Below are 24,008 nucleotides of genomic sequence, written 5' to 3'. Positions count from 1 at the left end.
AAATTCATCATCGTCTTTAGCGATGTTCATCCTGATTTTAGAATATAGTCTCGAACGTAATTCAATAATCTAAGTAAATTTTAAAACAGATAAATGACAGATAACCTAAACAAAGCAAAATAATTTTTGACATTGCTCATGGCATCGACAATATATTATTAAAAAAGACATGGTCCAATCTCTAGACATAATATGGCGTCTTTTATTTTAGATCTATGATTGGTAGATTTCTCTAGGAAATCTTACCACTAAATATTCTGACAACCAATCGGATCATTCAAAGCAGTTTTCCTAATCTATCTGTTAAGTTATCTCTCTATCTAATTATTTTTTCATGGATTCAAGTTATGATACGTAATAAAAATGTTTGACTGTGATTGGTCGGTTTGCGTTAACGGCTTTATAGCTACGACTTTTTCACACATGTATGGCCTTTCATCCATACGCTTCGTCCAATGGTCCAACTCCAGCCTAGCCGCCCAGCCTTTCTTTAGTCTTGGAGTTGAAAGAACTTAAAAGAAATCAAAATTACAAGACTGTGTGATTGATAGAAAGATATCTCGCGAGTTTTAAATCTTGTAAATGTTAATTTGGTATTCATCTTGAGTTACAACATACAACCGAAGATTTGTGACGTCAATCGAAACAATGTAACGACTGCTTGGGTTAATTCGCCATATTACATCTTATCTGTGAACGAAAAGAAGAAATTGTTTCGATCACAATGTCCTTAACAACGTAAGCGAGAATGTTATTTTTTTATATTATTTTTTTCAATCATTTCATCAACAGATTTTTCGCACAGTTTTAAATATTGAAAAATTTTTCATTTCTTCATATTATTTTGCATGAATAATCTAGAAAAAAAAATTTCTAAGTTAAGTATATAAACTTGTAGAATACACTTGTCTCCTCTGTTACAATAACAGTTTCTTCTTTTTTTTTTTACAATTAGTTTGTTGCCTGCTCCCACTCAGCTGTGGGACAAAGATGATGAAGCACGTGAGCAAAAATTGCGCCAAAGACCTGTCTCTGCGCTTGTTAAAGCCGTTGTTACAGCTCCACCATATGGGCAGCGGAGAGGATGGGTGCCGCGCAACCCAGAAGTGAGCATTTATTCCAATTTGTCAAAGAATTTCAAGAAGAAATATTTGTTTTATAATATCAATATAATTTATTAGTATTTTTCTATTTGATTAAATCAAAGATGTAATAACAAATGATACTTTCAATCTTTTAAAGTATAATGCTATATATGTTATGCATAGGATTTTGGAGACGGGGGAGCATTCCCAGAGATTCATGTTGCACAGTATCCACTGGGAATGGGAATGAAAGGCAAGGAAATCACAAGCAATGCGTTGGCAGTACAACTTGATGCTCATGGAAAAGTAAAATATGATCTCATAGCGAGACAAGGCCACAGTAAGGACAAAGTAAGCTTTAATCTTTTTTATTATATTTAGAATATATTACTTTTTTTTATACTTAAATCTGTTACTATCTCTATTACTTAATTTTTTTTATAGATTGTGTATAGTAAATTGAGCGATTTGTTACCATCTGAAATTACAAACGAGGAAGACCCTACATTACAAAGACCAGCCACTGATGAGATCGACGATCTCACGGATAAAACGAAAAAGGCATTAGAAAAAATTACAAGATCAAAAATCGCGGCCGCCATGCCAGTGAGATGTGCGGAAAAACAAGCTCCAGCGCAATATATAAGATATACACCCTCACAACAAGGTCAGTCATTTAACTCGGGAGCCAAGCAAAGGGTTATACGCATGGTAGAAGCCCAAGTGGATCCAATGGAACCACCAAAGTTTAAGTAAGTAGAGTAAGAATAAGATGATAATCATGAAAATTCTATAAAGTATTAATGAACAACAGATATAAAAACCCAATGTATTAATATAAAAATTTATGATTACACAGGATTAATAAAAAAATTCCACGAGGACCTCCTTCACCTCCAGCTCCTGTAATGCATTCCCCAACAAGAAAAGTAACAGTAAAAGAACAAAAGGAATGGAAAATTCCACCATGCATCAGCAATTGGAAAAATGCAAAGGTACTTAGAAAAATTTTATGCCCAATATACTTCAATACATATGAAAGAGATAATATTTATATATAATAAGAAATGCATACTTGATTTCTTTGATTAAGTTGTTTTTGATTTTAGGGTTATACAATTCCTTTGGATAAACGTCTTGCTGCAGATGGTAGAGGTTTGCAGCAAGTACACATTAACGAAAACTTTGCAAAATTAGCTGAAGCTCTTTATATTGCCGATAGAAAAGCCCGACAAGCTGTGGAAATGCGGGCGCAATTGGAGAAAAAATTGGCTCAAAAGGAGAAGGAGAAGAAGGAGGATCACCTGAGGCAGCTCGCCCAAAAGGCCCGAGAAGAGCGCGCCGGCTTAAAATCTAGTGCAACATTAGGTTTGTATTGCCATCTGATCTCTGATGAGTGTAAAAATAAAGAATATTTCTGCAAACCTAAAATCTATTACGAGATTGCGATAAAGATATAAATTAAGATGTTGAAACACTTTTTACAGATAAGGCTGAAGAATCACGCGAAAGGGACCAACTCAGGCAGGAACGTCACAAGAACCGCGCTCGAGAACGTAATTTAGCTCGCGCTGCTCCCGACAAACGCTCTCGTTTACAACGCGAACGCGAACGCGATATTAGCGAGCAGATTGCACTTGGTTTGCCCGCAAAGAGCATTCCAAATACGGCAGAAGCACAGTTCGATCAACGTCTCTTTAATAGCAGCAAGGGATTAGATAGCGGCTATGGCCACGAGGACGAGTATAATGTTTACGATAAACCGTGGAAGGACGGCAATTCGATTGCCTCGCATATTTACCGTCCGAGCAAGAATATTGATAAAGATACTTATGGAGACGACCTAGAAAAATTGATTAAAACAAACAGGTCAGAGTTTATATTTTTATTTTCGTTTGTATATATATAGAGCGCATAACATTTTAGTAAATTTTATTTTATATGATAATAATATATTTAAACTTGTGTGTATATATATTTGGTGTAATTTGGTTTGTAAATGTAAAATTATCAAATTGATTTTTCCTTTTAGATTCGTTCCCGACAAAGAATTCAGTGGAACCGACAGGACTGCCACGCGATCAGGACCAGTACAATTTGAGAAGGAGGAAGAAGATCCTTTCGGTTTGGATCAGTTTTTGAAACAGGCCAAACGCGCCAGTAGCTCAACAACGACAAAGCGCAAAGAAGAACGCGAACCACGTAGGGACGACCGTGAAAAACGAAGAAAGCATTAACCCTTCAGTTATCGGAACAATGAATGGCATTACATTAAAAATATATTTTTGATGTATTTTTTTTAAATTTGTTTTATTAAATTAAGAAAGATTCTGTTTCGGATTTTAGTAATAGAGTAAAAGATATGTTTAATAATAATAAAAACTAGTATGATATAATACTGTAATAATAAACAATATTGTAATAATAAAAAATACATGTTATTTTGATTTAGCAATAACAAAATGCTGAAATTTTACTTGATTAAGAGATGATAGAACTTCCGAAATTATCTGATTAATTGTTTTTATTATTGTAATAATATACAACATTTTTGGAATTTTGTACTGAAATATTATAAAAACCATGGCAATATTTATTAAAGATACAAATCTTTGAGCGTACATAATATAAATTATTCTAAATTCTTACAAATTTTTTTGTAAAACATAATATTTTACAAAGCATGTGCACGAATCAAATTTGAAACAAATATAACTCACTTTTTTTAGATATCTATCATAAAAATGTTATTATATATATTTCTTTGTAATAAAATAAAATTTATATGAAAGATATGAGATAATGTAGTTGTGTATGAAAATTTGAATCTCTGTCTGCAATTCCATTCTATTTTCGTTACTTGCTTCAGAGAAAAGCAGACACGTTTGGCATTTTAATAAGCAAGCTTGAACAACTTAAAGCAGAGCTGCACGAGAAATGTTACAGCTTGTTTTATGACTGAAGAGAAGTTTTATGGATTTCATCGCGGAGAAAACTAGCGTGTAATACGTTTCATGTTTTAATCAGCAGTTAATTATTTTTACTATATTATAATCAATTAAACTTTTGAGGAATATAATAAATGCCATTAAATATATAGAACATAGAAGAATTTACTTTGATCATTAATTAATATCGAAAATAAATCAATCTTTTTATTGTCTTTTTTTCTTTTTGAGTATTAACATTTAAATCTCGCAGATTATACAAATTTGATTTCTGAATACATTGTAATAAATTCATTCGTTACATCATATAAAATTGTCGTGCAACAATATTATTATAAGCGAGCGATCAATGAACAGTTTATAAATCTTTGATACGAACTTTCATGCTAAAATTGATGTTGATTACTCGTGTAGATACGACTCGCTTTCGAAATTAAATGAAAGACAATCCAAAGTATATAATCAAAAGAATGAGTAGAAGAATGTATTGATGTCTCGAAATTAAAAAAAGAAAAACGCGTTTTTTTATTTATAATTATTTATAATTAAGAATATATGTATTAATTAATGAATTAAAATATCTCAGAAAGTAATTGTTGCTATACAAATATAATAGTAAAAATATGAACGCTAATATGTCCATCTTAATTTTTTCAGGTCGCTTCCATGGTTTTGCCAATATTATTCCTGATAAGACAGTAAATGTGCGAAGTAATGGAATATTGTTATCTTTCCACGGTTTATCGTTATGCACATGTCGTGATAATAGAAGATTCCCGTAATTGCTATCAATGCCCTCAAAGCGCAGTTCGATCAGCGTCTCTTTATATAATAATAACAAGGGCATATCGTTCCACATTAATTAACAATTAATATTTTCCCTCCGCTCGTGGAAGCAGAGGAAAACGGTCTTCCTTACAGAATGTCGCCATTCGGTTGTAAAAGCGAGAAACAGATTCGCACCAAACTTGGAATGTCGATCAAAAGTTGTTGGATGTTGGTCGATTTGGCCAACCGCTAATCGGTAGCACAAGCCCAGTGTTTCGAGCTGTTAACTCGAACTGTACATTCGAGTGCCGGCACTTTGAATCGCCGTTTGATCGCGAGATGGACATGTCACGGCTGAAGAGAGATACGCGGCTGACCCGCATCGGCTTTTTCTACTGCATCGTCGGCGTCAAATCGGCCCAATAAATGTAAAGAAGACGAAAAGGCACGTATCACTTTTCTGAAAATCGAAATCTAGTTATTTTATCTCTTTTCATTAAAGATTTTTTTATATATTATTAAATATTAAATATTATTGAAAAAAGATATCAAAATTAACATATTTCTTAAATCAATATCCATATTCTTAATATTAAGTGCTGTATTTTATCGGAACTGATACGAACTTGGTCCGTTTATTGTTAATTAATTTACTCATTCGTAAAAGGTTGTAATTATACATATATATACTAACAAGTTTGTAAGTCGGTTTTTATCGAGAGTTTTCAAAGCTCGTACATTTTTTTCTGTGATTTTTTTGCAGCGAATTATATAATTTGAACAACATAGTTTTCGAATTAGCAGAGTATCTAATTTGATTATTTACATGTTTATATATTTCTAAATTTGTTTCGAAATGTTTTTATCTTTTTACCATGATTTTTATTATATTTTTATATCTTAATAAATATGTCAGTAAAGATTAATTTTTCAGACTTCTTAAAAACCTCCATTTGTCCAAAGAATAGAAAAAAAAATTGAGAAATTATAAAAACTATCATATGATCTAATAGCAAGTATAGTATATAGTAAAAAAACTCTATAAATATAATTTAAAGAAATTTCTATAAATATAAATTATCATTTTAGACTTTCAGCAGAAAATTAGAAATAGTACATAGGTTTCGATGATATATCTTTTCTCTATTTTCTTCATCGCTATTTAAAAAATAACACAAAATGTGATAATCATAAAAATTCTATTTTTGCGTAAAAAATAAAATTTAAGTAACGATTTTTAACAAACAATAAAATAATTTTTGAATCGCAACTATTGCATGTAAACAGTACATTATATTTTATACGAGAAAAAATTGAAATTACATTTATTTTTGTTTATTCCTCTGCGGGAGTTTTATGATAAATTTTAACATGCCGAAGTAATGAGTTTTGGATATAAATAAAAAAAAAACTACGAGTTTCCGGCGATGGCGTAAACCTACCGGTATTTTTAGTAAGCGTTTCCGACGGCTAACATTTCGCATATATACCCGGCGGTGGAAAAACACCGCACCGCATCGTCTCAGTGTGTAAGTTTTCTCTTCAAATACTTCATCCCTGATTTCATTACTTAATATTCATTTATGAGGGAGAAAGATAAGCATGCCTTACTCTCGTTTACGTGAAACAAATTTTTCCCCAACAAAAACCTGGCACTTTCGTGCTATTTCGTGCCACAGATTAAATTATTATCCGCATTATAATCTACGCACAACAGAAGGGGTTTAATCCGCACGCGTATACATACGCAAGTGGAAGAAAACTTTCGAGAACAAGCCCGGAAATTGCGAATCGATTTCGTAAATCGCGAAATACGGAACAGTGTGCGATGTATTTCGCGCAAAATTTGCGACGCGAAGAGTGTCCAACGTGTTCGATTTCGATCGGTTTGCTCTTGAGAGGCAAGTGACATCCGTTGATTTTTCTGCGATCCCATAGCATCCAGACATGACTATCGAGTGGATTTTACACGTACATTCCCGTTTTGTTGCTCAAATACCGCGGACTACTACTGTACATTACGGTATACACGATGGTATTAAGCCAACTCAAAATTTTCCGAGTAAATACAATTCGAGAGCGCGCACATTAAACTGAGTAACGGAGCTTTAATCCTAGCACGCATGACCTATTTCGCGTTACGTAAATGCAAATGAAAGTAGTCTGCGATCCTCGAAATAGTGCCTCTAAAAATTTGATGCACTACACGTTTTAAAATTTTTCTCACATTGCAAATAAATATATGTATTTTTATATATTTCTCTCACGCATTTCTCGAAAGTACGCGAGTGATGGTAAGATAATTTAGAAACATCTCGATATGTACGAAAGGGAGAGCTTGATTCTTTTGTAATTTAACAATTTTGTGATTTCCCAGACGAAAGAGATCTCAAAGATTTTGGGGTCTCTCTCTTAAATATAATAATTGTTATGGGGTGTTCTTATTATAACGATGTATAAAATAGAGGAAATTAAGCGCAGTATTGCAAAAAATATCAAAAATGTTTCTACAAAAATTGCATGACAATTTTCGTGTCTGCAAAACAAAAATTTACAAATCTTATGCACAAAAGTTGCGTTTAGATAATTTTATCCGTGTCATACTTTCATCTCGTTTCAGAAGAGAGTAATATTTTCAATAAAAAATATAATTTAACATGTCAAAATTTTCCCCACGAATGCGTTCAAATTTTCCTGAATATATTCATAAAAATAATTTAATAAGAATTAATAAGAATTAATAAGAATAGTTTTTTTTTTTTTCATGAGTATCAACTGAATTTACTTTTAAGCGTCTATATTTTACGATCTCCACTCTTTTGCGGGTATAAAATAAAGATTAAAATATCTATTTTAATTTGTGAAACGTTAAGATACCAACTGTTAATCCAGTTAATCCAGAATTATTATTTTTAAGTTAACGTGTCGAGGATGTACCTAATTATATATTTGCGACGTATTCGTCTTCACGGATTATCCGCGTGTTACGACGGTCGAACAGATCGTCGGAGACCGAGATCGAAAGAAAAAAAAAAAATAATGCGGGACATCTATTTTTCAGAACGGATAAAGAGGATTTTCGCCACCACTCGCACTTGGCGCGACCCAATTACCGCATTTCCCAATTAGATCGGAAAACGAAAAGCGGATTCGCAGGCGAGCTTCTCTCTTTCGCTCCCGGTATGTTGGCAGCTAGAAAGAGGGAGAGAGAAAGGGAAGGAAGGGAACACGTATCGCGGTTATTTATAAGTTCGGCGCGAGGGTCGGCGTTTAACCTTGCCCGACGTGGACCGTCAGGCATGTCACCTATCCGTTTTATTGCGACTGTGTTTTGTGTATGTGTGTGCTCCCCGAAATGCGCTTCCAATTGGGTCAGGTCCACGTCTGCTTTTCGGAGCGCGTTCCGCGAGCTGCCACTGACAGAACGAAGCTCTGACGGTGGATTAAACTCGCGCCTCTCTCCCTCTTTCTCTAGTTCTGCCTTCGCGACGGGATAATACGCTGGTAATAATTTATTGCGACGCTTTAAATCCGAGCCCGAGCTCTCGCACAAGGGACTATGTTTTGCGCTTCAGAATGAATGGCGATCATCGTGAATGGTGCTTGAAAAGAAAGAATTTAACGTACAATTTTATAATACTTTTATTGTTTCAGAAAACTGATAATGTGCTGATACGAATAATTGAATGCCAGATAGAAAGAAGTCTATATACGTGTAACTTTTAAAAAATATATGTTAGATTATTCAAATTGTTAAATTTTTCTTGTTTAAATAAAATTTTCGGACCATTGTTCATATAACATTTCTTTTATCCATACAACATACTGGTAAAGTTTGATTGTTCAACTTTGGGACACGCTGTATATTACATATCAGTTTTCTAGAAAGAAAATTGGAAAACTTCTTTCTCGAGATGGGAGGAGTATAATATCGAAGTGCCAATTGCGACTATCTTGATTAATAGAAATCATCTCGAAAGTACATACAGTTCTATTTACAACTTTACGACTTTATTTGATAAACTTCTTATATCAACATAATGTTAAAACTTTTTTCTCTTCCTTTTTATTTAATATATCTTATATCAATCTTTTGCATTCTCTATTCTTATATATTTGTTATATATATATATGAATATAAGAAAAGGTGTCGCAAATTATCTTAAGCATTAATTTTTTATTTTTTACTCTGACATCTGCATTGTCGGAAGATTCTCGATTCGAATAATTTATGTATTAGACACGAGCCATTCCTAATAGTAGAATGAAACTACTTGCAAGTTTAATTGTGCGCTAACTTTCGCGTTGCAATGCTCTCAGACCCATCGAGACGCAATTGCATCAGAAGATCGTAATTGCCACTTCCTTGCATTGTCTCTCTCAGTGACTATCAATCGTACGATTTGATATGCTTAGGAGTTGAATTTTTATGGCATATCAATCGATGGACATTTTTAAAAATCGATTCTACGCCCAACAGAGAGTGTTTTTACGTAAACGATTATGAAATCGTAAGCGATCTACAAATATTGCTTTAATTTAGAAGAATTTTAAAAAGGAAATAGTCCATCTTTGTGCAATCTATAGGTTTCAAGATTGAACGATCGGATTACGATTGGCAAATGCATTCTTCAGCTACCAAAATGATTGAAATCAATCTACAGAATTATGCATTCTCATATCTTTTTCCTTGTTCTCTCTAGAAAAGAATTTCTTCTCGTAAACTTTGCTTGATAGATTCCCATTTATTCTAATAAATCTCGTTCAAATTTTCTCTCTCTTTTTTTTTTTGATAACATTTATCACGTATACTCTGACATCTGCATTGTCGGAAGATTCTCGATTCGAATAATTTATGTATTAGACACGAGCCATTCCTAATAGTAGAATGAAACTACTTGCAAGTTTAATTGTGCGCTAACTTTCGCGTTGCAATGCTCTCAGACCCATCGAGACGCAATTGCATCAGAAGATCGTAATTGCCACTTCCTTGCATTGTCTCTCTCAGTGACTATCAATCGTACGATTTGATATGCTTAGGAGTTGAATTTTTATGGCATATCAATCGATGGACATTTTTAAAAATCGATTCTACGCCCAACAGAGAGTGTTTTTACGTAAACGATTATGAAATCGTAAGCGATCTACAAATATTGCTTTAATTTAGAAGAATTTTAAAAAGGAAATAGTCCATCTTTGTGCAATCTATAGGTTTCAAGATTGAACGATCGGATTACGATTGGCAAATGCATTCTTCAGCTACCAAAATGATTGAAATCAATCTACAGAATTATGCATTCTCATATCTTTTTCCTTGTTCTCTCTAGAAAAGAATTTCTTCTCGTAAACTTTGCTTGATAGATTCCCATTTATTCTAATAAATCTCGTTCAAATTTTCTCTCTCTTTTTTTTTTTTGATAACATTTATCACGTATTATACTTGCTAGATTAAAAATTATGACATCAATTTGTGTATAAAGATTTATGATATTTTATATACGAGGCGATATACACACATATAAGTCCATCTTACGCTCACATAATACATGTGCGGAAAACATCGCCATTTGCGGGGGTAATTGCTTTTTCTTTTTGAGTTTACGACGAACATGCGCTACGACGCAATCCGTTGGTGATAAAACAACAAGGGCGAAAAGGGATTTATACAACAACATTGATTAATTTCTGTTCTAGCGAAGCTCGTGTAACGACTCCGAAACGACGAATAGCGGGAAGCGCGAACGCGCTCCCCGTCGTGCCATTTGTCGTTTAATGATAACGAACGCGTTGCACTAATGAAACATTGTTCGCGAAACAAAAACACCGTGAAATCTCGAACATCGAGAATGAGATGAGTCGTTCGCTGGAGCGAACGAAGGAATATGAGTGCCGCAAGTTGCGTGGAAAAAGAGAGAATGCAAAGTGTAACGACGATATTTCACTCCTCAGTTTCTGTTTTCCTCTGCGAGTAAGAAACGCGATAACGAATGCGCGCCTTATATTGCTCCGAAATCTTGGCGAAACAAATGCGAGAAAAGATAACAACAACGTGTTTGGAATAGAATGAATCTTCTATGGAAAAAAAAAAGTCGACGATATGGGAATTTTTCAGAGAAAGTTTATTTTGATTTTTTGATTGGTGTACTGAAATCTATGATTTTTGAATAACGTAGATGAATCTCTCTTTATCAACTTCTTGCTTTTTATATTAGCTTCATGATTATGTCACGACTCACAGATCAAACATCAAAGAGATATATCAGAATACCGTCGAAATATGAAGAATATTTTTCTCTTTTCTCAGCTATTTCAATAGACTCTAAAGTGTGAAAACCTTCACATAAAAGCAGTACGATTCAGAGTATATAACAAGCAGAGAGAAAGAAAGACTCAACATAGCAGTTATGCAATATTGCATCCGAAGTGCATCGTTGACGATAAATTTCATAATTACGTAATCTCGGAACGAGCAGAGTCACAATGAGATGGAATCGAGATGCTCGGTTTTCTCGGTCAGGAGTCACCGCGAATATCTCGCCGGCACCGGCAACGAGACCGCCGCGTCGCGTCGGTCAGCATCAGCGGACAGTATCTGGACCCGCGTTCTCGGTTCTCCCGTCTCTGTCTCCGGTACAACGCGCTCATCATCAGGACCACGCCCTCGGCGAAGAACCGACGCCGACGCCGTCGTCCCTTCCTCCCCTCTCGAGATCGCGTCCGATCCCGCCGCCGCTCGTCCTCTCTCTCTCCCCCCCTTACCATCTCTCGCTCTATGTCTCTGTTACTCTACGAGCGACCCACCTCGCGTCCCACCCGCCGCCAGCCAGCCAGCCTGACGGCCCCCCAGGATCTCCTCGTCAGAGCGACTCGACTCGTCGTCGACGGTGACTCGCGTGTCGTCCCGCGCCAGTCCGCCACCGACCTCGCGATCGTCCACGTCGTCGTCATCGTCGTCGTCGTCGTCGCCGCCCGTCGTCGTGTCGTGTTGTCGCTGGTAGTGGTGGTGATGGATGAGTGATCAGTGCACGCGTGAGAAAGAGAGAGAGAGAGAGAGAGAGAGAGAGAAAGATAGCCGGAAACCGCGCACGCACGCAACGCATAGTAACAGTCGTTGATTCGAGGGTGATCCAGGTGAGCCTGTGATCGATCGATCGATCGTTAGTCCGGTAATCCGGGCTGATCGAGGCGCGCGAGATCGCGTCACGTTGTTTTCCCAACAAGAGTGGTCTTCGGGGGGTTGTTGCTCGAATGACATTGGGGTGCGATCGGGATACCTTTGCGGCGCGTGGTGCACGCTGCTGATCAAGGAAAAAGAAGAAGAGGAAAAGTCAGGACCGTTCTCCCAAGACACCGGGCATCCCGGAAGGACCGTACGTAGGAGACGCGGGGAGGATTCGCGGTGATTTGTCAAATTCGCAGGCAGACGCGTCATATGGTACGTTACAGCCACCCGGTGTGTTACGTATATGTGTCATAGTAGACGCGTGTTTCCGGTCGCGTAGAGACGAATTAGAGGTACGATAGGAGAGATGAGTAGTAGTGCGGACCGGAGCAAGTGTCAAAGCTTTGTTTGGGTTAGTGTAAACGAGGGGAATGCTGGCGACTAGAAATGCCGAACGTGACTAGTCGGGTTCGCGGTTTTCAGCCAAGTCACGTTCCCGCATTTAACTCTTAACGATGTATGCGGAAGATGTATGATTATGTTTCTATATGTAAAGTACACCAAGAACCTCCAGGCGAGCGATAAAACCGGGTATAAGTTGAACTCGCGCGATTTTCGCACACAAATCTAAAAGAAAATTTCTTTATCTTACTTCAGTATTTTATATATAATTCTCTATGAAGCACTAGATCATCAGGAGCTGCTAGTATCATAATAGATTTTGAAAAGTAACGATGAAGAAACGCGTTTGAAAGAAACGCAATGTATTTCACATTATAAAATAAAATACATTAACAATTATTGCGAATAAATCAATATGTGAAAAAATAGTGACACACAATGATAGCAAAAGTATAAAAAATTTAAAAGTATAGAAAACTTCTTCATACATTTTAAAAGAGAGAACAGATTTTTATAATAATATTATTAATCTAAATAAGAGAATAGATTTTATAATATTAATCTAAATTATTATGCAATTCATAATTTACAAAAAAAATTAGGGTGAACATCCTCGGTTAAATTAAAAAAAAAAAAAAATACTTTATAATTTTTTATCCTACAGTTATTTCTGTTTGAAGCAACGGGAAAGGCGAATTTGCGATGAGCTCTCGCATGTCGTAAATTTCGAGGATATAATTTGTTACGTTCGCATTCCTCTCTTCTCCTCCTTCTGTCTTACTATTGGATAGGAAATATACGCGACGCGTTTACGCGTTGTTTTCGATGATGTAACTGCGTGGCGGCAACGATGACGACGAGACGGCGGCTCGCAAAAGCGCAAGACTCGGCATGGCGCCGAGCGGAATGTTCTCAATGTTCTCATATATATATATAGGGCATGTTTTCGAGCGGGAAATCTTCTAATTAAAATTGCGTAATTACGAAGGAAGGGAGAGTAACAGTGACGTCGACGCGATAACTTTCTTGGCGGTAGCGAGTGCTCGGGAAGTGGTAACAGATCGCGCCCGGTCAGACATCGGATCGCGGATAAACGAGACGACGAAAGATTTTAAAGCTAGTGGATTAACGTTGACTAAATCGTTAATCGTGTTTCGTCATCTGTAAACTGTACTTCAGGAAGAGTTGGAGTTAGTTAAAATCGTATATGGATGTGATTAATTTATTAATTCTTTTAAGCTTGATTTATTAATTCGGTCTTTATTAATGGATTTTCGACCGATTCTCCGTTTCGTTCTCGATCAATCTTGAGTTATTTTAATTCTCGTGTAACAGGAGATATATAACAAAGGAAAATTAATTATAACCATTATGTTGCCTGATATTATATATGTCATCTTAGCATCTTAGTCTCGTATAATTTTCTGCGTCAAACACAAAAATAATTTACAGAAATCAAAATTACTACAAATGTTTTATTGGTTTCTGTACTAAAAATTTGTCGGATTTATCTCTCAGTGTGCCAAAACGACGGAAATTTATTTTCCATCGTGTTTTTTCTCTCGTTGGAGCCGAAAATTATGCCCGATGAAATTATAACGCTTTCGAACGCTGACACGTGACGCGAAGATCTCTCACGCTGACATTTATCAAGTCGAGTCAGAGGTATCATACCACTGGGCAATTTCCATATAATTCCAGACATTCATAGACAATGTGCATTTTCTCCTTTTCGAGTATCATTAGACAGCGTTATGAATTAATTCGAAATATTTCGTGGTTTTGAATAAGTAAAATTAGAAACACAGAATTTTGTATTGTTTGTCAATTATATATAAATTGGCTCAATTAATAATATTTTTGCGCTCAGTTCTATTACAAAGATTACCGTCGTAAAGATAATTGCAACTTTCGAGAGATATTTATTAAAGTACCAACAATTGATCGCGATGCGTTTGATGTACAATCTCTCTGCCAGATATTACGAGATATCATAATTTTCTCTCGTTCGAGAAAACCGCGAGAAATAATTCCTTAACAAAATATTGTTTCCGGAATGAGAGATATCTCTTTCCTTTACAAGTCGATATATGTGCGGTGAAAAATGCAACGGATCACGTTTTTACGAAATGTCCTCTCGCCAAAATCTCGTCGACATCAATCTCTCGACGTTGACACGTATAAAAGTGCAACGGTTCCGATGCTAGTATGCCATCGCGCAAACGTCTACTTATATCGAACGTAACAGAGTTTCGCGCGACTCTTTTCTTCTTTTTTTTTTTTTTGAATCAGAAATTTTTCAGTAAATAGAAAATTGAAATATTTCGTTGAAAAAGATTTATCGAAGGGTTAGAAAATTATATTTCTATATCGTTGAAAATTTTAAAGATTTTAAACCAATAATTTTGCGATGAGTTGGAAATATACAACCAAAGATAAGAAGAATTAAAGTTTACATTCTAATGAACTCTTCAGTGAAAATGGAACTTTCACATTCGAAGATATATTATTTTCTAGTGTCTATTATTTTTGTTAATTTATTATGAGATTGAAATGCAGAAAACATGCCTTTTACGTTTATCGCGCGGGCATATGATTTAAGTATGGCAAGTGGACGGCTTGTAAAAATAATGACGCATAGTCTATGCATATCGGAAAATTCGAGATATTCGCGTCTAGTGGACCTCGTAGCGTTGGCAGTATTTTCTGCTGATCTACCGTGTGAAATACTGGACTCGTAATTTATTTCTAACTGCCAAATTCCATTCGCGATCGCTTCCAATAATATATATCATATAAAATTATGATATAGAAATCACGTAACATATTATGTGCTATAAAAAAAGATATATAATTATAAATTTCATGTATAATAAAAAATATTATAAATATAAAAGAATTTATTAAATCTATTGCAAATTGCGTTCTTCAAATATCTAAGAGGTACTCGTTTTTCGCATAAAGATCTGCAAATTTCAAAATTTGAGAACTTCTCCATCTTAAAAGCGACTTTGATATTCAGAAGTAGAAAAGAAATTCGAATATAGTATGTTACATACATGAGTGTTTGCGGCGGTAAGTGTCGCGTTAATTGTCGACCTCACCGCAAAATCTTTCATTTAATATGTTCGGGCAAATCATTTTAAAACAAGATACCTACAGAAATGAAGGTGATAAAGTGAAATAATTGATTCTGTTCTATGGTCTTAGTATTGATAATCGATTGATAGTCGATCTAATTATAACAACTTATAGACGTAACTTTATATCTTTTGCGATAATAATTTTTATAGTAAATGATCGATCATCGCTAATGACAGTTGTAAATGTTGTTAATTCTTGTACTAACAAAGGAGATAATGAACGATTAATATCGCGTCGTAAATGATATGGCATCAGTAAAGGAACATAGACATATGATTAGCGGCTTCAACGTCTTGAGGGACTCGAATATTCGAATGTCAGAGTTTATCCCGACGATAAATGAGCATCTGACAATTGGCGAGTATGTTTATTCGGGAAAGATATTCGCCGTCGTAAATTTATCACTTTATTTACACGCATGAGCGGCTACATTTGCCGATGAATGCGAGCTCCAAGCGAAAGAAATACTCCGGATATATATGTGCGAATGGATAGAGTAGAACAGGAGTAGAGAGGGCACAATATCACGTTCAATGTATCGCCCGATTTTTCGCAGGGGGTGACTGCCTTCTTACAACGGCGAGTGGAGCGGGGGAGGAAGTGGTGGAAGGAAAGAATCGGTCGGTTAAAAATGCCAGTTATTTGCGCGTCCTTATATTTATGCCCGCCTTATATATCTCGCAAGGGGCACTCTCGCAAGATTTATCGTCGGCTTTCGTTTCGCGACTGATGCTGATATATGTACGCTAAAACATTAATTCTTCGCCCAATTCTTATCTCCCACCCTCCATCCCCCCACTCGCCAACTCGTTGTGCGCCGAATTATTTTCGGCGAAGTTGCGGGCACCCGTGTGGATTCACACGCGACTTAAATTATTAGGCCGAGTAATCTGAGATGCTTGAACGATTATACGAGTCGGAGGGCGATTTATATACGCGTGGAGAGAAATAACGATAAGAGAAAACATCGCTTCTGATCGATCACCGTAAAAATTTTCGAGATAGGGAAGAGGATTTATAAATAATTGAAATCCTATAATCATGTCGCGAGTTTTATTTTCTCCGTGGATCATTTCCGTAATTTTCTAAATGTTTGCTTTATTTAATGGTGATTATCGTGAGAAGCACGTTGAATGCGATGCACTGTATACCATGTAAAATTACGATACTAAATTGCATAATTAACGAAATGGTATTAAATTACTCGCCGCGTTGCCTGTTACACGTGTCCGATTATATTATGTACGCAAATTTACCAAGCAACAGAGTTTATTGTATGGAATATAGAGCTTAAGTGGATAAAATTATAAAAGACGTTATTAACGAAAAAACAAAATAAAATATTATATAAATATTTCTGTGTAATTAAATCAACTCTTGTATAATTATTCAACGAGTTGAAGATTTGGAAATTTATTTTTGCGATAACGTCATCGATTTTTACATGAGTCAGCTCCTTTATTACCCTAAATAATATATTTAAAGCGATCGCATGTCTCGATAAAGAAAAAATAAGAATGCCTTTCGAATTACCGGTACTATGTATACGAATATAGATCTACAGAGTGGCTTAAATATATGTATATATACAAATTCCACACAATCATCGATTCTATACTCGCACGCGTTCCTACAAACATAAATCCGACGACTATTCAGTCGACGACGGGCATTAAGAGCGGCCAACCAGCCTGAGAGGGCTGTAATTCTCCGGTTTAAACGTTTACGCGGTTATTGTTCAGTGATAAATCACCGATGTACACGCAGGATGCATCTCGGGGGAGCCCTGTGTGGCGCAATCCATTTTGTTAATTAGCGCGTGAAAACTATTCGACCCCAGAATTTACAAAAGCCGGTTTGCGCGTTCTCTCGAATTTTTTCCCTCTATCTTGATCGCGTTTCAAACATAACGTTAGTCACATCCTTTGACGCTCGTAACGGCGACAATCAAGTGGTAATTACGATCGAGGTTATATTACTTCGCGGTGATTTCGTGAAACAAGTATTTGCGAAACATTTACTATTGTGCTTCTAGGAAATATCTCACAATTGATTCATATAAAAAATTTCTAAAAAAACAAGGCTATATATTTCTAGAATATCTATTATATATTAATGAGATATTCATAGTAGCAAACAATTCTCTTTATTTAAAATAAAATCATTATTTTCTTAATTCTTTTTTAATTGTAAAGAAAAAAGTCGCATTAGTAATAGGGACAAGAATGATAGCAATTTTTCACAGGTGCAGAGGTTGCAATTTTTGCTATCAAATCAAGTGCGCTCATCGATTTTCATATGGAAGCTACATTTTTGTATGTAAAAATATGCTTAAAAAAATGTGCATTAATACGAAATTCTTAAGCTCGATGTTTTTTATAAATTTACTCTATTGCTCTTATCAAAATTAACGATCAAAATAAACGATCACTTGGAGATATGATATCGAAAACTAGATTCGTCTATATAAATCTTCTTCGAATAAGTGATTACAAGTGTATGAGATAGATGAATAGATATAATCTCGGTATGATGTATGAATTTAAGCTGGTAGACGCAGAGGGTTGTGGACCGGCCTTGCCAGTGGATTAACTTGTTATATGACCAGACTCTCCGTCATCTGTATACTTTACAGTATAATTATTCGCATTTTCAAAATTCGCTGTTTTACCGCTAAATAAATATATGTATCGAATTATAAAATTAATCAAAATTAATTTATTATTGTCATGTAATCTTTTATATGCAATTATATATATACTTAACGTGAATAGAGAAATTCTAATGAAAATAATTAAATCATCTTAATCTTACATCTTTAAATACATCAATGAATTGTCCATCTTACGAAAATACAAATTTGTTAAAAGATATAAAAATAAACTTTTTTGAAATACCTCTTTTTCTTATATTTTGTCCTCATGCTAAAGTGAATTACTTAAAGGAATTACTTTCAAAATTATAATTTCGGTTGACAGAAATGCTATTTTGCTTTGGTCATTCGATCATGGCGCGGGCTGAGAATAAATAAATGATTTCCATCGTCGTGCGTCGATTTGACGTAGAGCCAAACATCTGGGTTTTGTTTGCCGCGCTTCATATTGATTTTGGAATCACACTGCAGCACGATGATATTAGAACATCACGAGGAAACTTAAGCCGAAAATTGTATCTTAGGAATTTCTCAATGATCTTTCAAGAGAAGTGTGCTTGATCGCTAAAATTATTTTAAAATAGACCGCATGTTTCAATAAAGATCTATTCATCTGAAATAGTAAGCATATTATCATTTCATAAAAAATCGCATTGACGATCATATTTTTATAAATTGATATATGTTTTATTTTTGTGTATATATATATTATTCTAAAAATATATATATTCAAAGTATGTATATTTTTATATGTACACTTGGCAATATATTATACAATGTAATATCATGTAATATCTGATTGCGGAGAGTCAAATATTGTTATTGAATTGCAAAACTTTTCTAGGAATCCTTATGTAGCATTTTTAGTGATATTTGAAGATATATCTTGCTTGTAAAAATAACAAAGTGAATCGGAGCTCAAATTGCTGCGATCGTTACACTTTTCTTTTGTGAAATGGAACTGATAACATTGGCGTCAGCACGTTCAGTACGTTTGTATCCGGCGGAACAATGATAACAGCCTCGAACAAGAATTCAGAGGCCGATAGACTGGTCAATAACCGACCTTCGAGAGAGGCAAGGGCTTTTTCTTGGCAGACAAGGGAGAGAATAACTGCTTACAAAACGTTTAAAAATATCCGCGACGAGAGTGCGTAAATGCCCACGCGGAACCTTGAGAACTTTCCTCATGAGGCTGTCGGACCCTTTGCCATTATTTACAAACTTTCTGACGGAAATGCCGCGAATTATTCCAGGACATATCGCCTTGTTTACCGCTGTTCATAATATATTTGAAAAAAAAAACTCTCTCGTACTTATGCGTCTCTGCGCATAATGTACAATTTTCATTCTCGTAATTCTAATTTAAACATGTCTCCGCTCTCTCTTTTAAATTTATTTTGTAAATAATTATATTTGTGTATAAAGTCTAATATAGAAAGAAAAAAATATCACATGATTATTGTAGCAAAAAAATTATGATGAATGAGAAAGAGAAAGAAAAGTAATAAATATAGAAGAATATATCGCTGTACATCTCCTTTTTTTTTTAAGTTGTTTTAGTTAGAGAAAAATCGAATGGTATTAAGATCTTATCTGGAATACGATGAGAATCCATCGCTATAGAAAATCAAGTCGCGTAATTGACATGAAGAAGCGATTGACTTCACCTCAAGCGTTTCATCGGTCCGCTAGGTCCAATAAAGGCAACGCGATCGTATATTCTCGCTGTTCATTTCCATCAACTTATATATAAACGCGATATGAAAAAAGTTTATTCGAAAGCGCCGATGTATGTGTTTGTGCGTGTGTGTGTTATATATTTATGTACGTGCAGCATACATTTGGTGTTTTTACAATCCGTTGTAAAATTATAGCAGCGAGAAAGTCGATCGAGAGAGAATCTCTCGTTCCTTCTTACAGAGCGACAAATAAGAACCACGAAAGTTTTGCCAGAGCACGTTCGAGAATGTAAATAGAAGTGAAACGCAAATGAGAGCAATTATAATCCTCGCCCGAGCGCCAAGCAAAACTTCGAGTTTCATTTAAATTTACAAAAGGAGTGCTGCTTCAAGCGAGAACCGAAGATCTTGCAAAATCCACTCACGAAAATAAGTTAGCTTGCAAATTATCGTACAAATTTAAAGAAATTTGTTTGTTTAAAGAAATTTGTATGCGTTTAAAAGCTGGATTTTTCTTTTAGACAGAACGGGAAAAAGCTTTTTCTTGAAATCAAAATTGGTATGTACAATAGACATTTTGTAAAATTATTTTCATCCGATCGATGAAAGTTATTAAAAGCGGGCAAAGTATGCAAAAAAAATCATCAACCCACCTCGCGTATTTTCCTAGAGTCTTTTCCAGGTTGAAGAATACGCGCGATGGTGCATATATGAATAATTCATCGAAAAGTTAAATCACGAGACACCAAATTAAATTTAATTAATAGGCAAATATAATATAGTTAATGCACACCGTAATGGTAGGGAAAAATTACCGGGACAATGTGCGAATATGAAGAAATTAATCTCGAGCAGGGACTTACGTAACATCCGGTGTGCGGTTGCGAAAGTCATAATGGTCCAATTGTGCGAGAGAGAGAAAGACAGAGGGAGAGAGAAAGAGAACCGTCTTAGTCGGTGTTTTGCGAGTATTTTTGTACCACCGTTCCCTCCCACCACCCTCCTAGCTACCAGATGATAAAATAAAGTCGGGGAATCCTAAAGAAACGAACGGTATATCGTAGGCAAGAACAATATATATCTTGGCGAGAAGATGTAGAGAGGAAAGAGAGAGACGACGTGGTTTTCTCGCCCTTCTACATCCGCCCCCAACGAAATGATGGCTCGTCTGGTATTAAGTACTTTTGAGTTCTAATTTATTATCCATCCTCTTTTATGAACGGGAGGCAAAACACGATCAAGTACAATAGACATTTCGATAAACGAGACTTGTACATTTTGATAAACGACTTGTCTGATTACGACTATCGATAATCATTAGTTATAAGCAAAAATCATTACTTAATTTATAATTACAATTAATGCGTTATCAACAATATCTAGATTATAGTTCGACAAAATGTATTGTTAGCTTTTTCCGTCCGATCGAGCGTAATCTCTCTTTGCTACTTAATTATTAATTGATTTAGTTATGGGAACGCGACCGAAATTCAGATAGGGATAAATAAATTGTTAATTCTAGTTTTCGGTTAATTAAGCGAGCAAAGAGCCGTTCTCTCTCATAATATACTACAATTATTAATTATAGTTATTAGCTAACACATAGTTATTTTTTATAATTGTAATTAATAGATTTACATATATAAAAAAAGTATATATTTTTCTTTTTTTAAAAAAATTATAAACAATTTAAAAATTAATACACATCAGGCAGAAAGTTTTATTGAATTTTATATATATACGAGTCTTGTATTTTTACCTACACTCTGCGCAAATCGCATTCGACAAAAAGCATTGCTTTGATGCATATATATGCATCCAAAGTTCGATCAATTGTGCATATAGAACCGCTGTTTAATTGCACACTGCATTTATAGACGCTGCCGATATTCTATTACTTCGCGTGTGTGTATTTAATCGCGTTCAACTTGACAGAAATTACGAAAGAAATCAAATTTAATCGCGACGAAGCGATTCTAACTTTCTCAAGAACATACGCCATATACGGACAGGCAATGTTGGAGTTGTTCCACGTCATTACGACGGAAATCCATCATCGGACGCGACGGTGACGGATTAAACCTCACGAGTATCGGTGCGACGTAATACGATAATTATACACGGAGATTGTTACACATCACATCGATCGATCGAAACTTTTTGCGACCGAGATCGAACGGCTGCTCGAGGCGCACGAAGAAAGAAATTTATCCCAGTTGCACTAATTTAAATTCTTTTATAAGAGACCGTCTCTTTGTCCTTTTTTCCCTTCTTTCCTTTTCTCTAACTTCTCTTCAATTTCTTGTGATAAATTGTGATAAATTGAGAGACGCGGTACCAAGCGTATAATAAATAATGCTTCCGTGAAAGTTGTGCCTAAAGCATGTCGCTTCTTTACAATATAACTTTTAAAAGATGCACACATATACAATATAAATTTTATAATATTACATTTTTTATTAGCTCTTTTGATTTGCGCGTTTCTAAAAAATTCGATTTGATTGATATAAGCGGAGGAAAGCACAATCGTCGTGTATACATGTTTCTGCCTTTAAAAGATTAAAATATTTGAAACAATTTGCATGAGAGATTTATTACGCAGCTTCGCGAGAAATGTCGTCCCCGCAAATTGTTCCTTTTAGAAGCCGCGCGTGTTTCGGAGTCGAAGTAATCCGAGCTATCCTGCACGCTAGCGGAAAATGAATAAGAGAAATTCAGCGCTACATAAGTTATGAAATAGTTTCTGCATCTTGCTCTAATTGCATGTGTATAATAGTTCAATTGCGTCATAGTAGCAATTGCATACGCGAGATAGTTTTCCCAAACTTTCGCGTGCTGGAAATTATTTCGCGTATATAATCGAAATAAATAAAAGTAAAGATTTAAAAAAAGATCTTTCTTATGTGAATCTCGTATCAAAAATGCATTAGAAATGTAAAGTATAAAAAGTATCCATAAGATTTAGATTGTATTAACATAGAAGAAAAAGGAATTAATTTAATACAAAGGGCATTATAAGAATAGCATTTCTAGTTACGTTCTTAATTTGTTAATCGACACTCTATCTATCCTCAATTTAAAAAGTTATGTTAGACTCAGTAAAATAACTTTTAATAGTATTATATATATTCTCTCGGATTTTCCTGAAGATGCAAATGCGATTAAAAGTACATCGTCGCTAATATAATAGAAACCGGAGGGACATGGACAGCATTTACTGAATGAAACGCAATGAATGAACAAGACGATCACGGACTACTATCTTGTCAATAGATTCTATTATTAAAATAATAAACGTTTCGGCAGTAAAATCGTCAAAAATTTTTTAACATGAGATTTTAAATTAATATATACATATATAAATTAGATATACATTAGTGAAGTATAACAAACGTTTACAACACCTCAAATAATTTGAAAATTTCCACATTAAAAATTTTTTGTGACTTTTCCTACTCTTGCAGATCAAAACTAAATACTTCTCTGGAATTTAATTCATTAATATTACTTTTGATCACTGCATTAAATAATAATTTCAATGTTTAATAAAAATTTCAAAGTATAGTCCACAAAATTTATTTAATACATCAATAAAATATAACGAGTTTGCAACATTTCAAGTATATTCTTGAAACGGTAGCACAGTACCCGTAATAATTATTCTCTTATAAAACGTTTTATTATTCAATTATTAGTTAGACTTCGTCATCAGATTAAAATTAAATTGCGCTGGCACTTAGCTCGTTAATGCCGCTTTTGGTATTCGAGAGCGATACCGAGGGCACGCGTAGGGGTTATTAACTTATTACGTCGCAGCGATAAATATAGTCGTCGGGGAAACACGCAGGAAAACACGACGCGCGATCTCCTGCGTCACGCTGTCAGCTGGCCGTACCGGTCGTCTCTATTTACTGCCATGTCGCGTGAAACGATTATAGTCAATCAAAGGACTAAGATCATTACTCGCTTTAGACGCTTGTCTGCGAAATTCAGTGGAAATTCGCTTGAGGAAAAGAGGAATTTTCCGCAAAATGATTAAGAATAATAAGCCCGTTCACGAGGATGTTTAATTATGTCGTTGAAAGCGTCTTTAATAAATCCTGTCGTATTCGAGCATTAGTAGCGTTGTCGCTAGAAATATATGTTCCCCATATGTTTCCCTAC

General features: G+C 35.1%; 3 protein-coding genes across 4 annotated transcripts in view; 2 read left to right on the top strand and 1 right to left on the bottom strand.

Annotated features, from left to right (window-relative positions):
* The window catches only part of LOC115244150 (spermatogenesis-defective protein 39 homolog), a 2,484-nt gene extending 2,307 nt beyond the window's left edge, over nt 1–177 (bottom strand). The window contains exon 1 of the mRNA XM_029821573.1: nt 1–177. Coding sequence (XP_029677433.1) covers nt 1–30 — 30 coding nt within the window. The 5' untranslated portion in view covers nt 31–177.
* A 257-nt stretch (nt 178–434) lies between these two features.
* On the top strand, nt 435–3,641 carry LOC115244148 (puff-specific protein Bx42). Its single transcript, XM_029821569.1, has 8 exons — nt 435–738; nt 956–1,106; nt 1,269–1,436; nt 1,530–1,837; nt 1,945–2,080; nt 2,195–2,453; nt 2,573–2,954; nt 3,118–3,641. Exons 1-8 carry the CDS (start codon nt 725–727, stop codon nt 3,320–3,322), a joined length of 1,623 nt encoding a protein of 540 aa, XP_029677429.1. The 5' UTR covers nt 435–724; the 3' UTR covers nt 3,323–3,641.
* Nucleotides 3,642–11,666: 8,025 nt separating this feature from the next.
* The window catches only part of LOC115244147 (receptor-type tyrosine-protein phosphatase kappa), a 69,525-nt gene continuing 57,183 nt past the window's right edge, over nt 11,667–24,008 (top strand). For both annotated transcript variants that reach the window (XM_029821568.1, XM_029821567.1), the window contains exon 1: nt 11,667–12,236. In XM_029821568.1, the coding sequence (XP_029677428.1) occupies nt 12,234–12,236 (3 nt within the window). In that variant the 5' untranslated portion in view covers nt 11,667–12,233. The remainder of the gene's footprint in view (nt 12,237–24,008) is intronic.

The sequence above is a fragment of the Formica exsecta genome, unplaced genomic scaffold (assembly GCF_003651465.1).
Source record: "Formica exsecta isolate Colony F162 unplaced genomic scaffold, ASM365146v1 scaffold80, whole genome shotgun sequence".
NCBI classification, from domain to species: domain Eukaryota; kingdom Metazoa; phylum Arthropoda; class Insecta; order Hymenoptera; family Formicidae; genus Formica; species Formica exsecta.
Note: the sequence above shows the minus strand (reverse complement) of the source record. Positions and strands in the feature narration are given on the sequence as shown.